Source organism: Phacochoerus africanus, chromosome 1 (assembly GCF_016906955.1).
Source record: "Phacochoerus africanus isolate WHEZ1 chromosome 1, ROS_Pafr_v1, whole genome shotgun sequence".
Lineage (NCBI taxonomy): Eukaryota > Metazoa > Chordata > Mammalia > Artiodactyla > Suidae > Phacochoerus > Phacochoerus africanus.
In genome coordinates, this window is record NC_062544.1 from 146,057,548 (window position 1) to 146,083,316 (window position 25,769).

Genomic DNA, 25,769 nt, shown 5'->3' on the forward strand with positions numbered 1-25,769 from the left:
TGGAAACTTTTTGGTTTGTTTACTTTGGGATTAGAGTGAGATTGAGGAGTGTTAAAACGAATTCACATGAGATGGCAATACTTAAGATATAAGAATGGGAGTTCTAGGAGTTCCTGTCCTGGCGCAGTGGTTAACGAATCTGACTAGGAACCATGAGGTTACGGGTTCAGTCCCTGGCCTTTCTCAGTGGGTTAAGGATCCAGCGTTGCCGTGAGCTGTGGTGTAGGTTGCAGATGCTGCTTGGATCCCATGTTGCTGTGGCTCTGGCGTAGGCCAGTGGCTGCAGCTCTGATTAGACCCCTAGCCTGAGAACCTCCAGATGGCGTGGGAGCGGCCCCAGAAAAGGCAAAAAGACAAAAAAAAAAAAAAAGAATGGGAGTTCTAGGAAATGACAAAATGGTGGCTAAAGTTATCTTACCCCTAAAACAAAACAGGAACTAAATTGCACATTTAAAAAAAAAAAGAATTTATCTTTTAGAGATACATGCTGAAATATTTATGGATGAAATGATGTATTACTGGCATTTGCTTTAGAATGGAGAAAAGGTGAAATAAGATTGACTGAGTTAGTGATTATTGAAATGATGTAAAGTAAGTGAAGTTCCTTATAAAATCCCGCTTTTATCACCTGTTTAAATTTTTCATAGTAAGAAGTTTTAAAGCTTAAAATTATAGACGTGGCTGTTGTGGTTCTTGGTTAAAGCAGATTAGTCACATACTCAGATGTTTTGGTCTCCCCATTGGTGCTGCTTGCCTTCTGAGCCCAATTCCTCTGTGACTTTCACGTGATATTTCCAATCAGTGGAAAAACAGTGACTACACAGATATACAGTGATTTTGTACTGAGAGGGAATCTTCCTATTTTAAAGAAGTCTGTTTAGATTTCTAGAAAGCATTCCTGACAAGAATTAAGACAGGATTGAAGAACAAGTGGGTAAATCAACAGTATGTTCAGAAAAGGAATGGATATATGTGTATAAATAACTGATTTACTTTGCTGTACACCTCAAACTAACACAACTTTGTAAGTCAACTATACTCCAATAAAATTTATATTTTAAAAAACTGTATTTAGGATATAGTAGATTTCATTTTATGAGGTGGTTGAATTTCTAAAAATATATCTTATAAATATCAGATCAATGGCAAACAGTTAAGATTTCTCTAAGAAAATTAATAGAGTATTTGACTAAGGGTGCAGATTATTCTATGACTGTTAGCAAGTCTTAATGTTAGTGGATTTAAGTTACCAACAAAGCTCAAACCGTAGATTCTTCCACTTCACACTATTGCCTTGGAAGCAGGAAATTGGTTTCTATTTGCTTTCCTTTTGCTCTCTATTTACTTCTTTAATATTGTAACCCTACATACCAAGAGTTGGTATCTGCAATATGCTAGGTATTTTGGTAAGTTCTCTTAAGGATGTTATCTTACATAATTCTCAGAGAAGTGCTCTAGAGTGGTTTACAAACAATTGAATCAGAGTGATCGTACAACTAGCAGTAAGGTGAGTCAACTCTATGATTCTAGGATCTTTTCATTATAACATATTACTTATATTATTTAAGGAAGTCCCCATCAATATAATGGGCCCTTTGTTCTTCTCCTTATTTTGGGTGTTGCCATCCATCTGTAGTTTTTCTCTTTTCACTTTTATCTTCTAGGGTTCTTTGCCTGTAATTGGATGTGGATAGAGGAACTGGATGGAGCTTTATTGAACTTTGTCTCCTACTAGACTAAGTGTATATTTTGACTTCCTTGGTATTTAAAAAAAAAAAAAAGTAGGCCTCTTCCAGTCACCTTTCAGTCAGTTACAGGTTTCCTTCATTCTAGACTGCCTGCAGTTCAGGAAAGGGTGTAGATCACAGGCTTATGAATCCCTTGAATTTTTACCTCAAGTTTTGTCGCTATATTTTTGTGAGGAAAAAGTTCATAATCTTTATAAGATTCTCACAGAAATCTGTGATTACTTTTCAAAAAGTTTAAGAACCTAGATAACCTAGGATTTGGTTCCTAAGAGACTGACTCAACTCAATTGATCCTTCACCTGAAAAGGGGCCCCCCTTTGACCTATTGAGCCAAGCAGCAAACCATCACAGTGTCCACCTAAGAATATACTTGTTTTCTTATGAAGAAATAATCTGTGAATTATTTTTTATGTTTGAAAATTTAAATAATTTTGCTATTAGAGATAGAAACCTACTTGTATCACGTTGACATAAATGAATACTCATTTTTGCTTGGTAAATCAATTTCCCAAATAAAATACCTTTTAAAAGGGAAATAGGCATTCCTGTAGTGGCTTTAGCGGAAATGAACCTGACCAGTATCCATGAGTATTCGGGTCTATCCCTAGTCTCGCTCAGTGGGTCCTAAGTGAGCTGTGGTGTAGGTCAAAGATGATGCTGGTGCAACAGAAGAAAGGCTGGGGGAAAAATGTAATTGTAATGTATACATGTAAGGATAACCTGACCCCCTTGCTGTACAGTGGGAAAATAAAAAAAAATTAAAAAAAAAGATGATGCTGGGATCCCTCGTGGCTGTGCCTCTGGCCAGCAGCTGTACCTTTGATTCGACCCCTAGCCTGGGAACTTCCATATGCTGTGGGGGCAGCCCTAAAAAGCCAAAAAAAAAAAAAAGTGAAATGAAAAAAGGAATTAATAATAGGTCTAGAGGTCAGAAAAGCTTCCTAGAGGAATTTGTCTTTCTATAAAATAAGAAATGGTGACAAGCAGCTACCAAACATTTGTCTTTAAAATTTTTTTTGGCTTGTAGATTAGGATTTTATGGAATTATAATAGGGAGATAGTCAAATAAATGTTGACTGTAGTTTCCCTCAAAGAAAGATCAGGCAAATGCTGTTTCCTTTGGACAGTTCAGTAATGCAGAGTTGGTAGGAATTCAATGAATGTATGTGTGTTCAAATAATAGCTAAGAAGTATTAAGTTTGAAATCTGCTTGAAAAAACAGTAACAAAGGAATTCCTTTCATGGCTCAGCAGTAATAAACCCGACTAGGATCCATGAGCACGCAGCTTCTATCCCTTGCCTCGCTCAGTGGGTTAAGGATCCTGTGACTTAGGTCACAGACGTAGCTTGGATCCCGCATTGCTTTGGCTGAGGCACAGGGTGGCAGCTGCAGCTCCGATTCAGCCCTAGCCTGGGAGCTTCCATATGCCAGGGATGTGGCCCTAAAATGACCAAAAACAAGAAAAGCAAAGAAAAATGATAACAAGGTAGTTATACCCCAAATGAACTTTGGTATATTAATACTAAAGCAAATAGAGAAGCCTGCCTTGTGGGTTTCCTTCTTGCTTTCATGTACACATTGGGGAAGAGTTGGAATTTAAAGCATGAAACATAATCTTGAATCTCGGTAGATTCTTAAGAAACCCTAAATTCATTGAAGAACCGTGGTTCATGTTAAGTTTTTTTGAAAATTCATCATTGCTTTAACAGGGGGCTCTATGGTGGTTTAGCCCAAGGAAGGCATCTTTTTAGACAGGGATCTTCTTTGTTTCCCTTTTTTTGTTACCTTAATAGGTATCATCTGATATATTTATCAGAGTATAAATTGTTTAGTCCTGTCATGACTAAATAGATAACAGCCTTTAAGGACATCAATGAAAGGTTCTTGTGCAGAAATATTGTCAGTTATCCATAGTTATTATTCTTGGACACTGATACTTTGTGGGCCAGGAGCCCCAATTGCAAAGAAGCTAATGTGTTGACCAATTCATGGTATATTTTTTAACTGTATTTTCCGAATCAACATAAAAGATTTCCTGCACTTTTTTGGGGGGCTAAAAGTCTGAGATCAAGAAGTAGGCTAGGAGTTCCCGTCATGGCTCAGTGGTTAACGAATCTGACTAGGAACCATGAGGTTGCAGGTTCAGTCCCTGGCCTCGCTCAGTGGGTTAAGGATCCGGTGTTGCCATGAGCTGTGGTGTAGGTCACAGACTCAGCTCGGATCCCATGTTGCTGTGGCTCTGGCATAGGCTGACGACTACAGCTCTGATTGGACCACTAGCCTGGGAACCTCCATATGCCAAGGGCGCAGGCCTAGAAAAGACCAAAAAAAAAAATGCAATGTAGGCTAGGTTGATTTCTTCTGAGACCTCTCTCCTAGACTTTCAGATTGTTGCTCTCTTGCCTCTTTATGTGACTGTCCCTATGTGTGCACATCCCTGATATCTTTGTATGTCCAAATTTTCTCTTATGAAGACATTGGTCGTAATAGATCAGGGTCTACCCTAATGGCCCTGTGACTTTTTAAAAAATTTTTTAGTTGATGTGTAATTAACATATTAGTTTCAGGTCTACAACATAATGATTTGATATTTGTATTTATTGTGAAATGATCACCACAGTAAGTCTAGTTAACATTTCTCACCTTAAATAGTTACTTTTTCTTTCTTTCTTTTCTTTTTTTCCCCCCATTTATGGCTGCACCTATGGCATATGGAAGTTCCCAAGCCAGGGGTGCAGTCTGAGCTACAACTGCGGCCTATGCCACAGCCTTGGTAACTCTGGATCCAAGAGTTGCAACCTATGTCATACTTGTGGCAGTGCTGGGTCCTTAATCCGCTGAGCAACGCCAGGGATCAAGCCCTTATCCTCAAGGAGACAACGTGGAGTCCTTAACCTGCTGAGCCACAAAGGAACTCCCAATTTTTTTTTTCTCATGATGAGAACTTTTAAGATCCATTCTCGGAGTTCCCGTCGTGGCGCAGTGGTTAACAAATCCGACTAGGAACCATGAGGTTGCGGGTTCGGTCCCTGGCCTTGCTCAGTGGGTTAAGGGTCCGGCGTTGCCGTGAGCTGTGGTGTAGGTCGCAGACTCGGCTCAGATCCCAAGTTGCTGTGGCTCTGGTGTAGGCCCGTGGCTACAGCTCCGATTCGACCCCTAGCCTGGGAACCTCCATATGCCGCGGGAGCGGCCCAAGAAATGGCAAAAAGACAAAAAAAAAGAAAAAAGAAAAAGATCCATCCTCTTAGCAACCTTCAAATATGCAATATAGTATTATTAGCTAGTCACCATGCTATAGATTACATCCCTGTGACTTACTCACTTTGTAGCTAGAACTTTCTACCTTTGACTCTCCCACCCACGCCATTTCTTCTGCTTCCAAAAATTTTTCCACTTTAAAAAAACTATCTTCATGGCCAAAAATATTGGTTACCCACTACTATAAAGTTATTAGTTGTGATCTATAAGAAATTTATCAAAATCTGGAGCATAGATTTTTTTTTTTATTTATTATTTATTTTTTTGGCTTTTCAGGGCTGCACTGGCAGCATGTGGAGGTTCCCAGGCTAGGGGTCTAATCAGAGCTGTACCCACTGGCCCACACCACAGCCACAGCAACTTGGGATCTGAACCATGTCTTCTACCTACACCACAGCTTATGGCAACGCCAGATCCTTTACCCACTGATCGAGGCCAGGAATCGAACCCGCAATCTCATGGTTCCTAGTCAGATTCGTTTCCACTGTGCCATGAGGAGAACTCCTGGAGCATGGAATTTTTTTTAAAAAGATGTCTTAGGGGGTTTTTGGGGGGAGGGAGGTACCAAATACTGGAAAGGGAAAAAAATACTCAAAAACAGGTAATATTCAACATTTAGGAGTATTTTACTCAGGAAAAAATAAGTTTGTAAATTGAATATGCTCTAACAAAAAGGATGAGTAGAAGCTAACTCCTGGAGTTCCCACAGTGGTGCAGTGGGTTAAGACTCCAACTGCAGTGGCTCTGGTTGCTGCAGAGGTGTGGGTTCAATCCCGTCCCAGGGAGGTGGGTTCAATCCCGTCCCAGGGAGGTGGGTTAGGTGGCCATGTATATATGTGTGTGTATGTATATTTGTGTGTGTGTGTGTGTATATATATATATTTTTTTGTTTTGTTTTGTTTTTTAAGCTAACTCCTAAAAGGAGTATTTCACTCCTCTTTATTCAGTCTAGAATTCTGGGCTTTGCTTAGGGTACAACTCTGGTGGGACAGGAAAACCTATACAAAAAATTGAAAGAGACAATAACTGGGAAATTTTAACATCATAAATGGTTGTGATTGTATTTTGCATAAGAATTTGGAAGAATTCCCTTTCTGGCTCACCAGGTTAAGGACACAACATTGTCTCCATGAGGATAAGGGTTCAATCCCTGGCCTCCCTCGGTCAGGGATCCAGCATTGCTGTAAGCTGTGGCATGGGTCACCAGTGCAGCTCGGATAGAGTGTTGCCTTGACTCTGGTGTAGGCCTTAGCTGCAGCTCAGATTCAATCCCTGGCCCAGGAACTTCCTTATGCTACATGTGCAGCCATAAAAATTTAAAAAAAAAAAAAAAAAAAAGGAACAACTTACTATACTAGTTGTATTCATTTAAAAGTACTGTTTTGTTCATGTCTTTACTAATGAATGAGAATTTTGCTCCCAATACAACCGAAATGTTTACTGAAAACGGTGTCAAAGATGAGCATCTGTGTTGAGGTTTTAAAATTATTTTTCATATTAAGATCTCCAGAGAATATTTCTACAGTCTCTAATATTTTTGATGTTTTTGCACAATGGCAACTCTTAAAATTCCTGGGTCTCATAACAAATTACTAACTAAGCTAATGGTCCAGAGATGTTCTTCCTCTTGAACTTCTAAGGAAATAATATACTTACCATAACAAAGATTTCATTTTAGTCAGTAACCTTCTATAAAGGTAAATACAGGCTTGTTTTTTGCTTAGGCAAAAAAGTGTACATCATTGTTTCCTTGAGTTGATCAATGTCTTCATCATTGTTACCTTTTAGATTACAAATTATCCTGAGTTTAATTTTGCTGTTAATATAACTTACAGAGAGTAGTTTGATAATAGAATATGTAGGGGTATATATTTGCATTGACAGTGGGCCTGTTTTCCACTGGCTGGATCTTAAGACATCTCTGCTTTGTGGTTTATATACAAATCAGCCATATATATCCCAAATGTTTCTATTACTGAGTTATTTTTTTGACTCAAAACATACCTCTGTGGGGTAGTTGAGCTTTTTTAACCCTAAGTTTGTCATCACTCTAAGGTTCTCTTATTACTCTTAAGAAACTTCTCATTAAAAGCACGGCCAGGGGCAGGAGGCGGGGGGACGGACTGCCACCTCAGATTGCTAGTGTGATAAAATCAATCCTTCTCTTTAATACACTGGTTTATCACCTTTATCTGCTTTGGTGTTTCTTCTGTGTTTTATCCATATTTACTTATTGGTATAGCATTTACGTATAGAAATGCTAGGTCACAGATATGGGTCACGTGGATACTGTACTTCACTATACTGTAAGAAGAAATTTGCATACCCAAGAACACAAGAAATTTTATTAATAACAAACTCAGAGCAAAAAATAATCACAGTGATTTCATTTTTAAGAAATTTTGTTGTTAACAAACTCATAGCAAAAAATAGTCATAGTACCTGCAGCATATGGAAGTTCTTGGGCTAGTGGTCGAATCAGAGCTGCAGCTGCGTGTCTTTGCCACAACTACAGCAACACTGGATCAAAGCTGAATCTGTGACCTATATCATAGCTTGTGGTGACACCAGTCCTTAACCCACTGAACAAGGCAAAGGATCAAACCCCCATCCTCATGGAGACAATCTTGGGTCCTTAACCTGCTGAGCCACAGTGGAAACTTTTTTTTTTTTTTTTGGCCTTTTTAGGGCTGCACCCATGACATATGGAAGTTCCCAGGCTAGTGGTCCAATCAGAGATGTAGCCGCTGGCCTACACCAGAGGCACAGCAACTCTGGATCAAGCCGAGTCTGCAACCCACACCATAGCTCACAACAATGCCGGATCCATAACCCACTGAGCAAGGCCAGGAATCGAACCTGCAACCTCATGATTCCTAGTCTGATTAGTTTTTGCTGCACCCTGTCGGGATCTCCTCCAGTTTTTTTTAAGTAAAGAATAATTAAGATATTTTTAATAGCCATAAGTGTATAATTGTAAAACTTAAACATTTCTCAGCAAATCAGTTTTGATGAATTCCAGTAAACTTTTTATCCAGTAATTTTTGCAGTGGAATGATAGTTTGTCTTTCTCTATTTATGATGAACGAGGGACAACTTCGCTCAGCAGATGTGATATGTATAACTGATATTTCTGGCATTACCTTTAAAATAATGCTGTTGAAGAGGAGAGGTTACAGATAAAATAAGACTGGCTATAAGTTGATTGTTGATTACAGCATCAGACAGAATAAATCATGTGATCAAAATTTTGAAGGGAAAAAAAACTAGTGAATAGCTCATTAACAAAGAAGATGGTCTTACTACATTTAGGCAAAGGAGTTTGAACTAACCCCATAGGTATTAAGAAGCCATTGTAAGTTCCTAATAGTAGGATGATAATGATCGAAGTTATGCTCTAGAAGGTTAACGTCATGGGAGAATGAAGAGTAGACTAGAGGGTTGAGAACCTAGAGGTAGTGAAACCGGTTCATTGCAACCTTAAAGTGGTGAGTAGTATTGGCGAATGGATGGATAAAAGATAGTCTGTGAAATATTTTGAGGGAGAAAGAAAATCTCTATCCAGGCTCTCAGTGTGGTGCTACTGCCAGCACAGCAAAAAAATGAGAGGTTTGGGGTTTTGTTGTTGTTGTGTGTTTTTTTTTTTTTTTTTTTTGGCCATGCCCACAGCATGTACAAGTTCCCAGACAAAGGATCAAACCTGCGTTGCTGCAGTGACAATGTCGGATCCTTCATTAACCCTCTGTGCCACAAGAGAACTCCTTGATGAGCTTCTTAATGTTTCAGAGTTTCTTCTCTATCCAAGGGTAATTAAAAATGAAGGCATCATATTTATACTACTGAGACAGAACTCGTAGAACAGAGTTTTGATAACCTGTTTAAAACTTGAGATCTCACATCTTCTAGGTTACTTGAATTTTTTGGTCATAGACCTATAAATGCCAGCTAGATTAAAGATGGCTAGCATAATTTGTTTTTTCATTCCTAGAAAAAGAAATTGAGAGCTTGTTGCTACCTTCTATTAAAAGTTACCTCATGGAACAGCTGTAAGAAAATTCTTTGGTTTTGAAAATAATGCCTGATCTAGGTTTTATTTTGACAGTCCCAGCCCAAATTTAGTGAAAAAGCAACTGAGATCTCAGATGACATCCAGTGTATCCAGTAATAGCATTAAAAATGTTTTGGACGTATTATGTGGCCATTGGGTTAAGAATCCAACTACAGCGACTTGGGTTGCTGCAGAGGCACAGACTTTATCCCTAGATTGGGAAGTTCCATAAGCCAAGGGTGTGGCCGTTAAAAAAAAGTATATCACAGAATTGTTAAGAATTTGCAGTTAATTTTCATTTTAAGGTTTTCTTTTAGGATGTAGAGTGTCTTCTAAGGAAGAGACTGAGGAATGTTGAAATTATCTTGGGGAGTTCTTGTTGTGGCTCAGCGGAAACAAATCCACCTAGGAAGCATGAGGTTGCGGGTTCGATCCCTGGTCTCGCTCAGTGGGTTAAGGATCCCACATTGCTGTAGCTGTGGTGTAGGCCAGCAGCTATAGCTCCAATTTGACCCCTAGCCTGGGAATCTCCATATGCTGTGGGGGTGCCCTAAAAAAGATGAATTAAAGTGAGCAAAACAGATTAAAGAACAGTAGGGTTATCAACTTTCATCTTTAGGGACTCTTTGGGAAGTAGAATTCTGTGAGAATTTCACTTCTACTTTTTATGCTTTTGTAATGTTTGTGTATTTCTACAAGCATTTATTTTTATAATAAGAATGAAGATACAGGAGATCCCGTCATGGCTCAGTGGTTAACGAATCCAACTAGGAACCGTGAGGTTGCGGGTTTGCTCCTTGGCCTCGTTCAGTGGGTTAAGGATCCAGCGTTGCTGTAAGCTGTGGTGTAGGTCGCAGATACTGCTCGGATTTGGCATTGCTGTGGCTGTGGCTGGCAACTACAGCTCCAATTCGACCCCTAGCCTGGGAACTTCCATATGACTCGGGAGCAGCCCTAGAAAAGGCAAAAAGACAAAAAGACCAAAAAAAAAAAAAAAGAATAAAGATACAGCTGTTGGTTGAGAGAGGATCTTTACTGTGGGTATCAGAATTATTAAGCTTTAAGTTCCTTTACTGCTATATACTAAGCTTCTTTGTCTGCCAAATAATTGCAGAACATGTATAGTCAGGTTCTGTTCATGATTTGAAAGTTCTGGCAACCTGTTGTTCTTTGTTCTATTAAGAATTCTTTAGGAGTTCCTTGGTGGCCTAGCAGTTATAGGATCCTGATGTGGTTTAAATCACCTCTGTGGCTTGAGTTTGATCTCTGGCCCAGGAACTTCTGCATGCTGCATGTGTGGCCAAAAAAAATTTTTTTTAATAATTTTTTATGAGACCAATAAATGGTAACTTTTGCCTAAATAGTGTAAGAGATTTGTAGAAAAATATGTTTTCAAACTTGTCTGTGTCACTGCTAACCTTTGGAGTGGTTTAGGGTTTTCTTTCTTTGATGGGAGGGTTTTGTTTTCACTTTAGGTTGACTCCTTAATCCTAGAGACACACTTTAGGATTTCCTTTCCCCTTCATGATTGTGAAAATGCAGTACTAGATACATAAGCAAACCAAGAGAGTTTGCAAAGTACCTAACCTCTTCTACTTGGGTAAGAGAAACATCTTAAAATAGCACTTAACATAGTTTTCTTTTATACATAGTAGTTACGCATCTCATGATTGTTGAATGACTGGAGAAAAACCTGATAAATCTAGATAATAGAAATGGAAATCCCAAGAGAGCCAGAAATGTTAATCTTGACTTGTTTGTCTAACACAATACCAGGAATAATTGGTGCTTAAGTTTTTAAAATTTTGTTTTAATTCAAACATTGCTGTCTAAAATAAGTAGTAATTATTGGGACTTCCCACTGTGGCTCAGTGGGTTCATGATGCAGTGTTGCTTCAGCTTGTGGTGAAGGTTGCAACTCTGGCTCAGATTCATTTCCTGTCCTAGGAACTTCCATATGCTGTGTGTGTGGCTGAAAAGGGGGGGAAATAGTAATAAAATTAAGTAAGTAGTAATTACTTTAGTAAATAGAGCCTATACAGTAAAATTCTAATTTTCTTTCTACTTTACTCCACCACTGTGTGACTTACTATAAATTAACTTTTTTGTAACTCTTGTTTCTTCATTTTTAAAATAACGAATTAGACTCTAAACTTAAAACTAAAGTTTTTATCAACTGGAGAAATTTTGCGTAAAGTACAGAAAAGCATAGCTTTGGGGGTTTTTTTTTTTGGTTTTTTTGGTTTTTTTTTTGTTTTTGTCTTTTCAGGGCCGCACTCACAGCATATAGAGGTTCCCAGGCTAGGGGTCAAATAGGAGCTGTAGCCACCGGCCTACGCCAGAGCCACAGCAACACAGGATCTGAGGTGCATCTGTGACCTGCACTATAGCTTATGGCAACACCAGATCCTTAACCCACTGAGCGAGGCCAGGGATTGAACACACAACCTCATGGTTCCTAGTCAGGTTTGTCTCCGCTGTGCCACGACAGGAACTCCATAAACTGTACTTTTATACAGTATAGTTTATAACCCACTTTGTGCATAACCCACTTTGTCTGCAGTAAGTATACATGGTTTGCATTTCAGGATTTGAAAATGAAAAAGGTATGGATTGAGAGTCAGCAAACACAGGTAGGTTCTTTTCTGATCTAGTGTGGTACATGCCTCTAAAGCATGATCTGAGAGTTGAAACATGGTAAGATAGAACCTTTAAAAAGTCTTGGGAATATAACTCTTTAAAGAGTTCATTGTTCAGAGTTCATTGAGAGTATCATCTTTGAGACTCAGAAGCCTAAAATTTTCCTAATTGATTATTGTCATAGGTAGAGTCTTCGCATCCTTGGTTAGTTTAGCAGTAAAAATCATTGTTAAATGGGTTATGAATACAATATTTCTTTTTCTTCATTGTTAAAATAATTTAAGATTGGAGTTCCCATCATGTCACAGTGGAAACAGATCCACCTAGGAACCATGAGGTTGCAGGTTCGATCCCTGGCCTCACTCGGTGGGTTAAGGATCTGGTGTTGCTGTGAGCTGTGTGGTGTAGGTCGCAGATGCGGCTTGGATCTAGCATTGCTGTGGCTCTGGCGGAAGCCGGCGGCAACAGCTCCGATTAGACCCCTAGCCTGGGAGCCTCCATATGCCGCGGGTGCAGCCCTATAAAGCCCTATAAAGACAAAAGACAAAAAAAAAATTTAAGATTATAGCGTTTAGTTTTACTATATATAGCATGTACTCTTATTCTGTTACTCGTCCCCCCTTCCTTTCAAGTACAACAATGTATGTCTTGGCCTCTATAATATTACCATTAATGAAGTTTTTCATGGGGAAAGAACTTCTTACAGGATTCCCCATCCACACCCCCTGCCCCATCCTTGCCGCATATGGTAGTTACTGGGCCAGGGATTGAATCCTAGCCATAGCTGCAACCTTTGCCATAGCTGCAGCAATGCCAAATCGTTAACCCACTATGCTGCAATGGGACCTCCTACAATAGGTTTTTGTTTGTTTTGTTTTGTTTTAAACTAGGTTTTGGAGTTCCCGTTGTGGCTCAGCAGTTAGTGAACCCGACTAGCATCCATGAGGACACAGGTTTGATCCCTGGCCTCACTCAGTGGGTTAAGGATCCGGCGTTGCTGTGAGCTGTGGTGTAGGTCACAGACACGGCTCAGATCCTGGGTTGCTATGGCTCTAGCGAAGGCCAGCGGCTACAGCTCCAATTTGACCCCTAACCTGGAAACCTCCATATTCCACAGGTGTGGCCCTCAAAAGACAAAAGGACAGAAAAAAAAACCCACCAAAAACTAGGTTTTAATTACCACCTCTTCTAGTAAACTTAGAGCTTTTGTAGACATCAGTTTATTGTGCCAAACCCAGTAGCCCCTAGAGGGAGGTTAGACGGAGGAGCCAAGGGATAAACAAGTGTTGAAGAAGAGGTGAGAGAAAAGGAAAACTTTATCTTGGCTCCTAATTATTAAATCATGGAGTTTCTTCAGTCTCTTATTTGTTTATCCCAACAGTTCTCTTTTCTTCTTTTCAGCCCTGAACTTCTAGATCCTTGCCTGCATTAACTTGCTCCAGACTATAAGCCTAACTTAAAATTTACACTACTCCAAGTAAATGAACTTTTTACCAGATCTCTGAACTTTCTCTTTTCTTGGAGTTCATCTCTTATTTTCCATGCTTACTGCTTACCTCTCCAATACTTTTTTCCTCCCATGTTTCCCACATATCCTTTTCTCACATTATTTACTGTAACAAAATTGAAATACTCACTGTTGGAGACAGTGAAAATAAATTTTAGCCACATTCAGGTTATTAGTAGTAACTTCTCTTTGTTTACATGTATTTAAAAGTTTCAGGGAGCCATTTACATTCTAATTTACTACAAATGATAATCCATGTGCACCTATGAGTCAGCAGAACAGTGAGAAAATGAGAAAACTGAGACTTTTCAGACATTTGCATGAATTGCCTGAGCCAGTACCAAGATTCATAGAAGTTTAGAGCAGGAGAAAAATCTAATGAAGATTTTACTTTGAGGAAGTTAAGGTTCATCTATAAAAAAGATTTTCTGACTAATTAAGTTGTAGCCTAGATCTCACATTTCCTAACTCTTAATGTAGTACTTGCTCTTAACATAGCTTTTCTTCTCCCAAGATAAAAAGCTTTATGTTACAGTACAACAGCTGTGTTTTTCCTTGATATTTTAGTGTAAGTTGGAAATTAAAGGATAAGCGTGTAATGCGGCTGCAACATTAGTTCCTAAACAAGTTGGTTTTAATAAAATTTCATTTGTATATTTATTGCATGTTTAACTATTTTTGATTTAAAAATCAAGTTGAGGGGTAGTAGTCATACAAAAAAAAAAAAAAAGTCTTCTAACATTCTTTCCCCATCTTCCCTTTTTACTGTTTGGTCATTCCAAAAGTAGAAATTTTAAGTATAAAAATATTTAATAATAGAAGTTCCTGCTGTGGCACAACAGGATCAATGGCATCTGTGGAGCACTGGGACGAAGGTTCGGTTCCCCAGCCCTGCCCAGGGGGTTAAGGATCCAGCTTTGCTGCAGCTTCAGTGTACATTGCAGATGCATTCTACATTGCAACTGTGGCTTGGGTCTGATCCCTGGCCTGGGAATTCCATTTGCCATAGGACAGCCAGGAAAGAAGTACTCAAGATCAATTCAACCTAGATGTATAGCAAAATTTTGAATAATGAGTAGATTCAGAAAATGAATCTTAAAATTAAAGGTTATTTTCTTTTAACCCTTATTGAAAATTTTTCTGACTTGTCTCTTAATTTAGTTGAATTTATTAATTTATTGGACTACTATAAAGATCCTTTGCCGCCAGAGTTATTCTGTGTATCTGTTCATTTTCATTATTTATTAGTTTAAATATAGGTATAGTAGATTAGACTGAATACATTTCAGAATACTTTTTTCCCCCCACATCACAGCATATGGAAGTTCTGGAGTCAGAGCTGCAGCCTTCACCACAGCTACGGCAACATCGGATCTTTAACCCACTGTGCCACAGTAAAATCTCCCAGAATGCATTAGAAACTTGTGTTTTTAGTGAATCCCAGTTAAAGGGTTATTCCTTTCAAAAAGAAATATAGTTAATTATGGCTTCTGGCTAGTTGGAATTTAGAGAAAAATGAAGTGTATTCTATACAGGGTCTTTTATAATGATTTTTGTTTTTTCCATTATAGCTGGTTTATAGTGTTCTGTCAATTTTCTGCTATACAGCAAGGTGACCCATTTACATATACATGTATACATTCTTTTTTCTCACATATACAGTGATACAGTGTCTTTTATTTAGTATGTGAAGAGGGAAAAAATTCTAGTAGTTTTATGACAGTACTATGTGAACAACCTGACATCAAAGCTCTGAAAAAGAAACCAGGCCTAGGAGATGAAAATCTAGGTAGGATTTTTAAGTTGAAGATATTTTAGATTCTACGATAGTAAGTTGTGGTTAATAGGAGGAAAATTATCATTAATTCTCATATGAGATCTGAAGTAATTGCTGCCCTTGAGAAAAGTGGGCATTGAAAACTGATATTATTCAATCTGCCTTTTATGTCAGCCTAAGCAAGATTTTTTTTCTGTAATACATGCCTGTTTTTAACACTTTGAGTTTCACATAATTTTTAAAATACCTCATTTTTAAAATGAAATTTGCCTTTCTGGCCCTGACTTAGTGAGTGTACATATTTGTCTTTACTTTGAAATCTCATAATTGGACCCTAGATTCTAGAGTGCTTTTAATACTTAGGGTAGCCACTACATGCCAAAACGTTTTGGGTTTTTTTGTTTTTTGGGGGGGTTTTGTTTTGTTTTGTTTTGTTTTTATGAGAGTGAGGGGGAAAAGTGTAAAATTTTGGTGTAAATAGCTTGCTGTTAACATGGGAATTCATAAAAGTAAAAATGATCTGATTGGTTTATTTAAAATTTAATAGAGGAAAAGCCAAAGAAACTAAAAAGGGACATCCTCAAAATGGCTTGTTTGTATGTCCCCAAATATATATTCACTTACATGTTTTGTCAGAGACCAAAATTCAGGAAGAAAAATTTGGCTTCCTGGTGGTTTCTGGAGAGAATTGATCAGAGATTGCTTCTTGGCTAAGTTGCTGTCTGCATAGGCTGTTAACAATTGTTTCTCTGGTAGCAGATCTTGTTCATCAGCATTGCATCATTTCTGGGAGAATGGCCAAGGTCCACAGCCACAGTACAAAGACTGTCTGAAGCATATGAGGCCTGTTCTTTTTCTGAAGCGGCACTCCTCTTCCTGCCAGTCCTCTTCACAGGATTACTGAAGCAGACTTGTTCTGAATTTCTTTCATTGGATTGGCTGTTTATTGGACTCTAAACTCCCAGCTGCTTCCGGCTCACCTGGCTGATGCAATTTCTTTTTCTGAAATCTCTATTGGAGTTGTTCTTAAAGCACTTTTGTCTGTCTTCTCTGAGAGTGACCAGACATATCAGATGGGTCTTGTGCTTTCAGCAAGTCATATAGGAAAGACACTGTCAGAATGTCAGATACAAAGACTGTTGACTGTTTCTGAAACCAATTTAAACAAATAATTACAAACCATTTCTGGCATGTTCATAACAACCTGTTTCTTAGAAATTGTATGTAAATGGTGGCTTCTCAACAGGCTGGTTCTGCTTCTGAGTCCAAGAACTTAACTACGCTTCCTGGGGTTCTGATAGATTGTTCTAGAAATAGTAAATTGAAATGCAGTTGAAGTTCTGATGCATTCCTTTTCCCCCCTTCTGTATACTCGTGTCCTTATTTCTCTTTTTGCTTCTGTTATTCTTTCTTTTTTGTTGTTGCTAAGGGAGTCTACTTCTTTGACTTAATTTTTTTCTTCCTCTTACTGTTACCTTCATACTTTTTAACTTTTATTTATTTTTTTTTTTTAGGGCCACACATGCAGAATATGGAAGTTCCCAGGCTAGGAGTCGAATCAGAGCTACAGCTGCTGGCCTGCACCACATCCACAGCAGCACCAGATCCTTTAACCCACTGAGCAAGGCCAGGAATCGAACCCACATCCTCATGGATGCTAGTCGGGTTTGTTAATCACTGAGCCACAAGGGGAACTCCCATACCTTTTATTTTTACAATTCTGAGTATACTCGTTTAAAATTATTTCTAAAGAATAGATTATTTTCCAATTCTTAATAAAAAGTTAGAAATCTATAAGATATCGATGTAAAGTACATTTTTAAAGTTTTTTTAAGTTTTTTATTTTTCCTTATTAGAGCCCCACCTGCAGCATATGGAGGTGTTCCCAGGCTAGGAGTCGAATTGGAGCTGTAGCTGCTGGCCTACACCACAGCCATGCTAGATCCAAGCTGCGTTTGCGATCTGCACCACAGTGGGATTCTTAACCCACTGAGCAGGGCCAGGGATCGAACCTTCATCCTCATGGATACTAGTCAGATTCATTTTTGCTGAGCCACAATGGGAACTCCCATCATAAAGTGCATTTACTCTCCATTGCCGGTAACTGGAATCCCACAAACAGATCTGTTCATTTTTATGATATGTTAACATATAACATGTTTAGTACCCCCTTCTGGCTAATGTTAAATTTGACTCTCTGCCTTCCTCCTCTCCCCCCTACCAAGCCCTGGATCATCACTTATTTTCCTTTCCTTTTTGGAGTGTAGGAAGCTACTTAAAGCTCTGTTTTCCACATTTTCCTTTGAGTAGTTGACCACAAATAGAATTAACTATTTGCCACTCTATAGTAGGACAGTAGGATGGTAGAATGGAGTGGGGGCAAGAAAGGAGTAGTATGAACTTTAGTAGTTGATGGTAGATCCCTGTCTGGAGAGTAATTCTGACATTCAACTAAAGAAGAGCCTCTGATTTTAGGAATGGGTCAGTAGAGAAGAGAAGCACCTCCTAGGAGAGATGAAAAAATCCTTTGGGAAATGGGAGAGAATTCTCATTTGAAGGAAAGAAAAAAAATTTCCCAGAGACGATATTTACCAATTTTTAAGTCAAATAAAGACATTTTCCTTTTATGTCCTTTGTTTTAATAGGTTCTGGCTTTATAAATAAGTGAGATGACAATATCAAGGGACAAAGATATAGTACTAAGTGGAACACAGAATGGTAAACAAGGCAATATACAGAAATGAAACAGAATTGTGAATAAAGTATTATTTCCAGAAGTTCCTGTTGTGGCCCAGCAGTAGCAACCCAACTAGTGTCCATGAAGAGTCGGGTTTGATTCCCTGGCCCCACTCAATGGATTAAGGATCTGGCATTGCTGTAAGCTGCTATGTATGTCACCGCCGCCGACACAGCTTGGATCTGGCTTGGCTGTGGCTGTGGTGTAGGCCAGCAGCTGTAGCTCTGGATCAGCTCCTAGCCTAGGAACTTCCATATGCCACAGATGTAGCCCTAAAAAGACAGAAAAATTATTTCTGTAGAATTCTATGTGTCTATCTATGTTATTTCTTTTATACTAATTATGTCTCAACTTTTTCTAGGTCTTCAGAGCTACTGGCAGATAATTTTGGGGGACTTCATATTCAGAGGTCTATAAAAAGGTGACTGAGCCAAATAAATTCTTTTAATTTGTTTGAATTTTTGTATTTTAATGAAGGCTAAAATTATAATTTTGATATAATGGTGATCATAATTTATTCAGAGAATATTCTCAAACACCCTTTATGTGCCAGGCACTGTTCTAAACTTTGGAGCTACAGCAGAGGATGAAACACAAAAATCCTTGTTTTCACAGAGTTTATGTTTCTGGTAGGAAGAGAGACAGACAAATTGTTTACAAGTAAAAGAAATCTTGAAACGGTTCCACCTAGAGACACTTAATTCTTTGCTGTTGTTGTTATTGTTGCTTTTTAGGGCCACACTTGTGGCATATGGAAGTTCCCAGGCTAGGGGTTGAATCAAAACTTCATCTGCCAGCTTATTTCACAGCCACAGCAATGCAGGATCCTAGCCAAATCTATAGCTTATAACACAGCTCATGGCAATGCCAGATACTTAACCCACTGAATGAGGCCAGGGGTCAAACCCACATCCTCATGGTTACTAGTTGAGTTGGTTACCACTGAGCCACAATGGGAACTCCAATTCTTGTCTCTCTTTCTAGGACATACCTCCAAACTATGTGATAAATTAGTAACTACTTTATCTACTAAGCTTGGTAAACTGTAGTTTACTAACTATATACTATTATCTTATAAAACTAAAGTAATTATAATAAAATACTGCATATGGATGGTCTGTTAAAAGTTTTCAGTTAACATTTTAATAGCTACATTTTGCAGAGCCTTCTTTAGGGAAGGAACTAGTTTCAGGATTATATGGGAACTTTGGTTTTGTTTTGTTTTCTAGTTTAAAAAAAGTGCCATTATTTTGAAAGCATTATTTGGAACAAGATAGCCAAGCGCTTCATCACAAGAGTAGAAGTCATGTAAAATTACCCAAAAAGAAAATGGAAGAATGCATGGGAAGAGAAACTCATAGTTAACTACTTAAAGTTATTTATCAACTGTCCAAATTAGCTAGGTCAGGAATTTATTCAGGAATGTATTAATCACTTGCTCATTTATTAAGGAGATACTGTCTGAAATGATTTCTTCTTCTTTTCCTTTTAGTATTCTTTTTTAAATTACTTAGAAAAATAACTACTGTCAGCTTAGTTTTCTAAGTTTTCTTTTATCTAGACACCTACTTTTTTATGGGCATATAGTAGTAATGGCTATGGCAAAGGATTTTTTAACAGTGTTGGGGAAAGGGGGCATCCTTTACTCAAAACACATGGTTAAGATTCCTGTGTCGGTCATGGGTGGTATGATCATTATTAGAGTCTGCTCTGGTTATTAAATCAGGCAGCCTTTGGGTTGTTGTTTTTTTCTTTCTTTCTTTTTTTAATTCAAATTATGCTGTGAAACCAAATAGAGAAAGAATAGTAACCAACAGGTCCTCCCCTGACCCCCCACTTTTTCTTTTGCTTTTTAGGGTTGCGCCCATGGCATATGGAGGTTCCCAGGGCAGGGGTTGAATCGGACCTATGGCTGCTGGACTGCACCACAGCCACATCAACGCAGGATCCAAGCCACGTCTGCAGCCTACACCACAGCTCATAGCAACACCCGATCCTTAACCCGCTGAGCAAGGCCAGGGATCTAACCTGTATCCTCATGGATGCTAATCAGATTCATTAACCACCATGCCGCAACAGGAACTCCCCCAATGTTTAAATATGCCCCTTTGGGTTTATTTGATAAATATTCTCTCTTCTATTATTGGTAGATTTTATTTCAGTTTCCAAGAGCCTTGGAGGATGTAGTCCTCTACTCTGTTAGGATGTGTTGTTAGAGAAATCAAACATTTATGAGTAAGATTGGCCCAAAGGCATAAAGTTATATTAGTCACTTCTCTTTTATGAGCTGTGAGGAAGCAGTAGGTTGGAAGATTTGCCCTTCTCGTTTCAGTCTCAAGTCTAACATGTCACCTCAGGTTGAGTAGAAGCAGGTATATTGCCACACCCAAATCTGGAGAGTCCTGGGTCCAATTAGTGAGATCTAGCTCTTTCAAAATGTAGGTGCCAGGGAGGACTGCTTAGTTTATAGCTGTTCTAGCATTTTAAAATAATGATACAAACAAGTAATATTACCTTTATGTGTTGTTAAAAGTCTTAGCCTGATTCATTGGTCATACTTGGCTTTTTTAACCTTTCATTTGGTTTGATTTTTTTAGTATATAAATAAACATTTACTGCTCTTGTCTTAATCTTAATTTGTCTTAATCTGTTAATAGAATCCTATTAATATCATGTATCAGTATATCAGCCATGACTTCTTTTGTAGTCTTCAGCAAAAATCTTTATTAACCTAGGTCTTTAACATTCACATTGACTTTCTTTCTTCCCACATAAAATGCTTCTTGTTTCATTCTTGTTTTTTTGTTTTTTGTTTTTTGTCTTTTTAGGACTGCAACCGCAGCATATAGAGGATCCCAGGCTAGGGGTCCAGTCAGAGCTATAGCCACCAGCCACAGCCACAGCCATAGCCACAGCAACGCCAGATCTGAGCCAAGTCTGCAACCTACACCACAGCTCACGGCAGCACCGGATCCTGAACCCACTGAGGGAGGCCAGGGATCGAACCTGCAACCTCATCGGATTCTTTTCCACTGTGCCTCAATGGGAACTCCTTATTTCATTCTTTTAATGCTTTTTTGTTTTTTGGTTTTTTTTAACAAAACTATAGAATCACTAATGTAAAATCAAAGTACACTTTTTCCCTTTACACTGTACCTCCAAATCTCTTAATCTACCTTTGTTTCTTTACACTTTGTTAGTTTGAGAATCTTTCTGTTCTAATTCCACTGGCTTTGGTCACCAGCTCAAGGTGACCATACAAACTTTTCAAATCTTTACCATGAAACTATACTCTTTGTAGTTTGTTTTTATTTGTACCTAATGATGTTACATCACAAATATAGTTAGATACAGTATCTTCTCTCAAAATTATAGTTATTAAAAAGCTTTAAAAGACAGAAAAGCATATTCTATGAGAGAAAGTGACAGTAAGAAACAGTTGTATTCAGTTGCATATAAACAAATTGATCTCTTATCATCGTATTTATTTTGGAATGAATAACATTATTGACTAATGGTAAAACTCTTTTATTTGTGACCAGGTAGAGTGGGGGGGGGCAGTTTAAATGAAGATCCTGAATTGTTAAAGAAACTATGAAATTTCTTTTAACTGTTCTCTGTCTTAAAACTTGTTAGTTAGATCCTAGGATGCCAGAAATTTTTGTTGGATAAGCAGTTGTGGAATGGGAGGAATGTGCCTATTATTGGTGAGCAAACTATTACGTTCCCTTTATCTGAAAAGGAAAAAAATTAAGATAGAAATGAAAAGTGAGCAAAACTTTTACTACCTCACTTTGTGAAACATTAACGCAGAACATAGTAAAAATGGGACAGTTGTGTTGATCCCTTGTAATTGTTTTATATTTATCCCTTAAAAGTGTTGTTCAAAAAAATAGAAAAATATTCAATAGCATTTGCAATAAATTAAAAAAACTGTTGACTAGATATTTTCCTTTTCTGTGGCAGGATTCCCCATGTCCGTAACATGTTGGTTAAGGCTCTGCAGCTCACCCCCACTCTCAGAGTGGCCAGTCTCCAATAATTGGACCCCGTGATTTCCACTCTCTGCTGTGTTGGACGTCATGAGCATTGCAATCCCTCTGGGAGTCACCACACCAGATACATCCTACTCAGATATGGCTGCTGGATCAGAGTAAGTGCTGCTTCCTAGGTAGTAGGTGCATTGCCAGATTGTGTGGAGATAAATTTCTTACGGGCATCTAGTAATAAATACATACAGTATTTTCTAAACCCAGGCCTAGCCCACTGTAAATGACATTAGACCTTTCCCTTTCACCCATAGAAGCTAGAGGCAAAAAAGAGTTAGAAGGGGGAGGAAAAGAATTTGGGGGGATGAGAATTCTAAATAAATAATTAATAGAATTATATTTGCAAAGTAGTGATTACATTTTCGTTTGTTTTGATGGGCAAGGAAGATCGAAATAAGTGGGTGTCACTACCTGCTTCTATAGATTATCTGATGAATGCAGTTGATAAGGAGGAGTTCTCTCCAACTGATTTTCCTTGAAGGCCTCTTCCTATGTACTTCTCATTGTTCTAGAGTAAAGGGGCTACAACTATATGGGCACATTACTTAGACCTGATATTTGGGATAGAAAATGTGGAAAGTAGTGTCATCTGTTTTTTATAATACTCATTGCCTAGAAAGAGGACCTTCAAAATCAGTGGTACCAAACTTTTTTTTCAGCTAAGAGCAGCTTTAGGAAATCAGAATTTGTCGAAAAGTCCAATCCCTAAAATAGACTCTCAGTTCTTGAAGAATTTAAATGCCAAATGGCAATGAAGGTAGGCTTTCATTATAAAACTTTATATATTATTCACAGTTAATAAAAATTTTAGCCTTTTGTATCCCTTCTCTTTTAAGTTGTCCAAGATTCCCCCTGCTCACAGATTCCCCCTCTTGTCCTTTTACCTCCCTTGTACCCAATCTTCCTTGCTTACAGAAAGGAAGTGGAAGCCCCCTACCTTTCAAGACGAAGTGGCACTACACCAGGATGTGAAAGTCCAGCGAAAGAGACCCAAGGGGCCTAGGGGGCAGCACACCCCCAGAAGCCAAGTCTATTCCAGGCAGTACCAGGGATTAGGGTCTGGGCTGGAAAAATCCTGGTGTTTTGAATATGTTCAGGTCCAGTTCAGACTCTTGATCCCACAGCCACTTCTTGAGTGAGGTGGGTGTTGCTCTAATTCCCCTGTTTCTCTTGCCATTTTCACAGTCCCTGGGGATTCTTTCCCCTTCAGCAAAGTAAAGAAACTGTACCAGAATTCTGGGTTCAACTGCATCCCTGATTATAGTGCTTTTCTTCCTTAAAACTGAGAATATTAGTAAAGAGCATGTATGTTTCTTCACAAAGCCACCTAGGATAACTGAACTGTTTACCTACTTCCTTAAAGAGGAAGACTTAAAATGAAGCTACCCTAAGAAGCAGTATATTATATTCTGGGGTAGTCTAGAACTGAAAGCTGTTTTTAGCCCTATTCCATATAAAAATGAGGATGGAGGGTGGGGGAAGTGGGAGGATGGATTGTGTTTATTTTTATTTTATTTTTTGCATGCCAAGAGATTTGGTTAAGCCAATAGCTGGGACTTACAAATTTACAACTATTTCCCAAAATAAAGTATTTTAAAATCTTCCTGCATTAATAGATAACATAGTTGTATAGTGTTAATGGATTTGTATAAGACCAACCACTAGGCTCCTATACAGATGACTGACAAACTATATGAGTAGACAGTATTAACATTTGTGGGAAATTTCAACAAAAAGATTATATCAATGAGTTTGGGATTAATAGATAAGAAAAATACCTAAAGCAATTAATTATCCCTAAAATAGGTATTTTTCCAGAGTACAGAGCTGACTGCCCATAAATATTGCTAGGGAGTCCAGAAGTAATTGCAAAATCAAAAAAAAATACTTCTGGCCTAAAAATTTGACTATAATGTTTCTATTTCCTAAAACATTTTAATTCATAATCTCCAGACATATTTCTGATACTGTGGTCATAGCTAATTATAGTTACTTGTTTAGTATTTCTACAAAGCAAGAGAATGTCAACAGTTAGCTCATACACCATTCTGTTAAATTATTGATGGTATTTGTTAATGCTTCACCATGCATATTTCACTGTCATGTATATTCCACTATTCTGGGCACTCTAAGATTAAACCTGGTATGAAGGACAACATATTCAACTAAGTAAAAGACTTAGAACTTACCTTGTGGAAATTTAAATCTGATGGCAATGGTATGCATTATGCTTTTTTTTTTTTTTTTTTTGTGTATTTGTAGGAAAACCTCTAGATGTAACAATAGAAGCAAAGACTTTTTTGAATTTACAGTACTACCATAAATGAATTTCAGACATTTTCTAAGAGGTAGTGTTAAAGCATCAGGCTGCGTATTGTACTTAGAGCACAAATTGATCTATTGTAAGCATGGCTTTTGGGAATGTGCCCAACTGTCATAGCAGGTCAGATATAGGGGAAGAAAGGCTATAGTTACACTTGCATAAAATGGTTGGTTAATAAGAGATGCAATCCTAATACTCCAAATCTTTAATCCATATTTTAAAACATAGATAAGAGCGTGTGTGTGTGTGTGTGTGTGTGTGTGTGTGTGTGTGTGTGTGTGTGTGTGTGTGTGAAGGAATATCTTAAGAAATCCTGTTGTTACCTCTCAACGTGTAACTATGTATTTAATCAATGGCCAGTTTGGAAATTGCAGTTTCCTCAAAAGATAATGAGCTTAAAGTTTAGTATTTGGCACGCATAGCCATATATTAAGTGCTATGCTTGACTAGAAAGTATTTTGCAGTGGGATGGCCTTTTAACCTCCACAATATACATTTTATTTTTATTCCGTAGACTTGCACATGAAGTGCATATGTTCATATTTACCCAGTTTGGAGATGGGTAAGATACAACCAACATAGCTCCATCTCCATGGCCATCTTTTATTTCATGCCACTTTCCTTTTTCCCGTCCAAAAAAAATCCATTTCTAATAAACAGCTGTCATGTTTCACTCCATGTGTTCAGTGGTACAAAATCTCTTGTGTAAAATATGCAGCTCTTTGGAATTCTTGTTTATCAAATAAATTAACAAAGTTGTAATATAAAGTTACTACTTTCTCTTAACTATTCATCATAGAAACTAAAATCTACCTTCATTTTATTAATGCTTGTTTGCCTTTGGTTTCATTTAGGAAACCCTACCTGTTTCCTAATACTAAGAGCTGATTGCCTCTCAGTGAGCCATGTTCAGATCATCTTTTTCTCAAGAATACTGACCTGCATTCTTGATGTATCCCCCCGCTCCACCCAGTTCTCATCTTGCAGACACTTTTAAGTAATAAAAATGCATGCACTTCACTAACAGAGAATACTTTCCTGTGTCTAAAGTTCTTCTTCACCTAGAAATTACCTTTGCTGTTATTTATAAGATCCCTTCTCACAGTTTTGGAGCATATAACTGGGTGAGTTGGATACATATCAGAATTTTCTTTTGTCCCTCACTTCTCAGCTGACATTGCAGCACATTGAACTACACACTTTATTCCTGCCAAGTACTATATAATGTGTATTCCCAAGCAGGAAGAATGAATATTACTTGAAGCAAACAGTATTCTTTATTTCTCTAAATGACTCTTTGATCAGTTGCTAAAGCTGAGTTATGCCTGTCTTTGAAGTTTCTAATTTGTGAATCTCAGTGCTTATTGATTTAAGTGACAAATAACCCATTATTCAATTCTGCAAAGTCAAACAGTATTCCTTAACTGTCTTTCAAAATTCTGCAAAACCTAACCAGATAACTAAGCAATAAGACTTAATTATTTTTGTCCCAAAACTTGAATTTGTCCTTTGCCATTTAAGCCTTTTTTTTTTTTTTAATCAAGTTAAGGCTTACATTACATTTCTAAATTTGAACACAATTATAATTTTTTATGTTAAAAAAATTGTATTTGAACAGTTTATTTTCCACTTAATGAGGGTATAAATCAAGCTTCTCAAGCTTCTCACTAAGCCGGGTTAC

General features: G+C 38.0%; 1 protein-coding gene across 17 annotated transcripts in view; it reads left to right on the forward strand.

Moving 5' to 3' along the window:
* Window positions 1-25,769, forward strand: part of SETD5 (SET domain containing 5) — a 93,483-nt gene that overhangs the window by 20,794 nt on the left and 46,920 nt on the right. For 10 of the 17 annotated variants that reach the window (XR_007134895.1, XM_047779780.1, XM_047779817.1 and 7 more), the window contains exons 2-4: window positions 18,078-18,137; window positions 21,683-21,869; window positions 22,681-22,905. Coding sequence is in view for 4 of the 17 variants with exons in the window: in XM_047779905.1 (XP_047635861.1) it covers window positions 21,799-21,869 (71 nt within the window). In the remaining 13 variants the exon portion in view is untranslated. Of the gene's footprint in view, window positions 1-18,077; window positions 18,138-21,682; window positions 21,870-22,424; window positions 22,523-22,680; window positions 22,906-25,769 lie in introns of all 17 variants that reach the window. The other 7 variants (XM_047779905.1, XM_047779825.1, XM_047779871.1 and 4 more) reach the window with 3 other exon arrangements.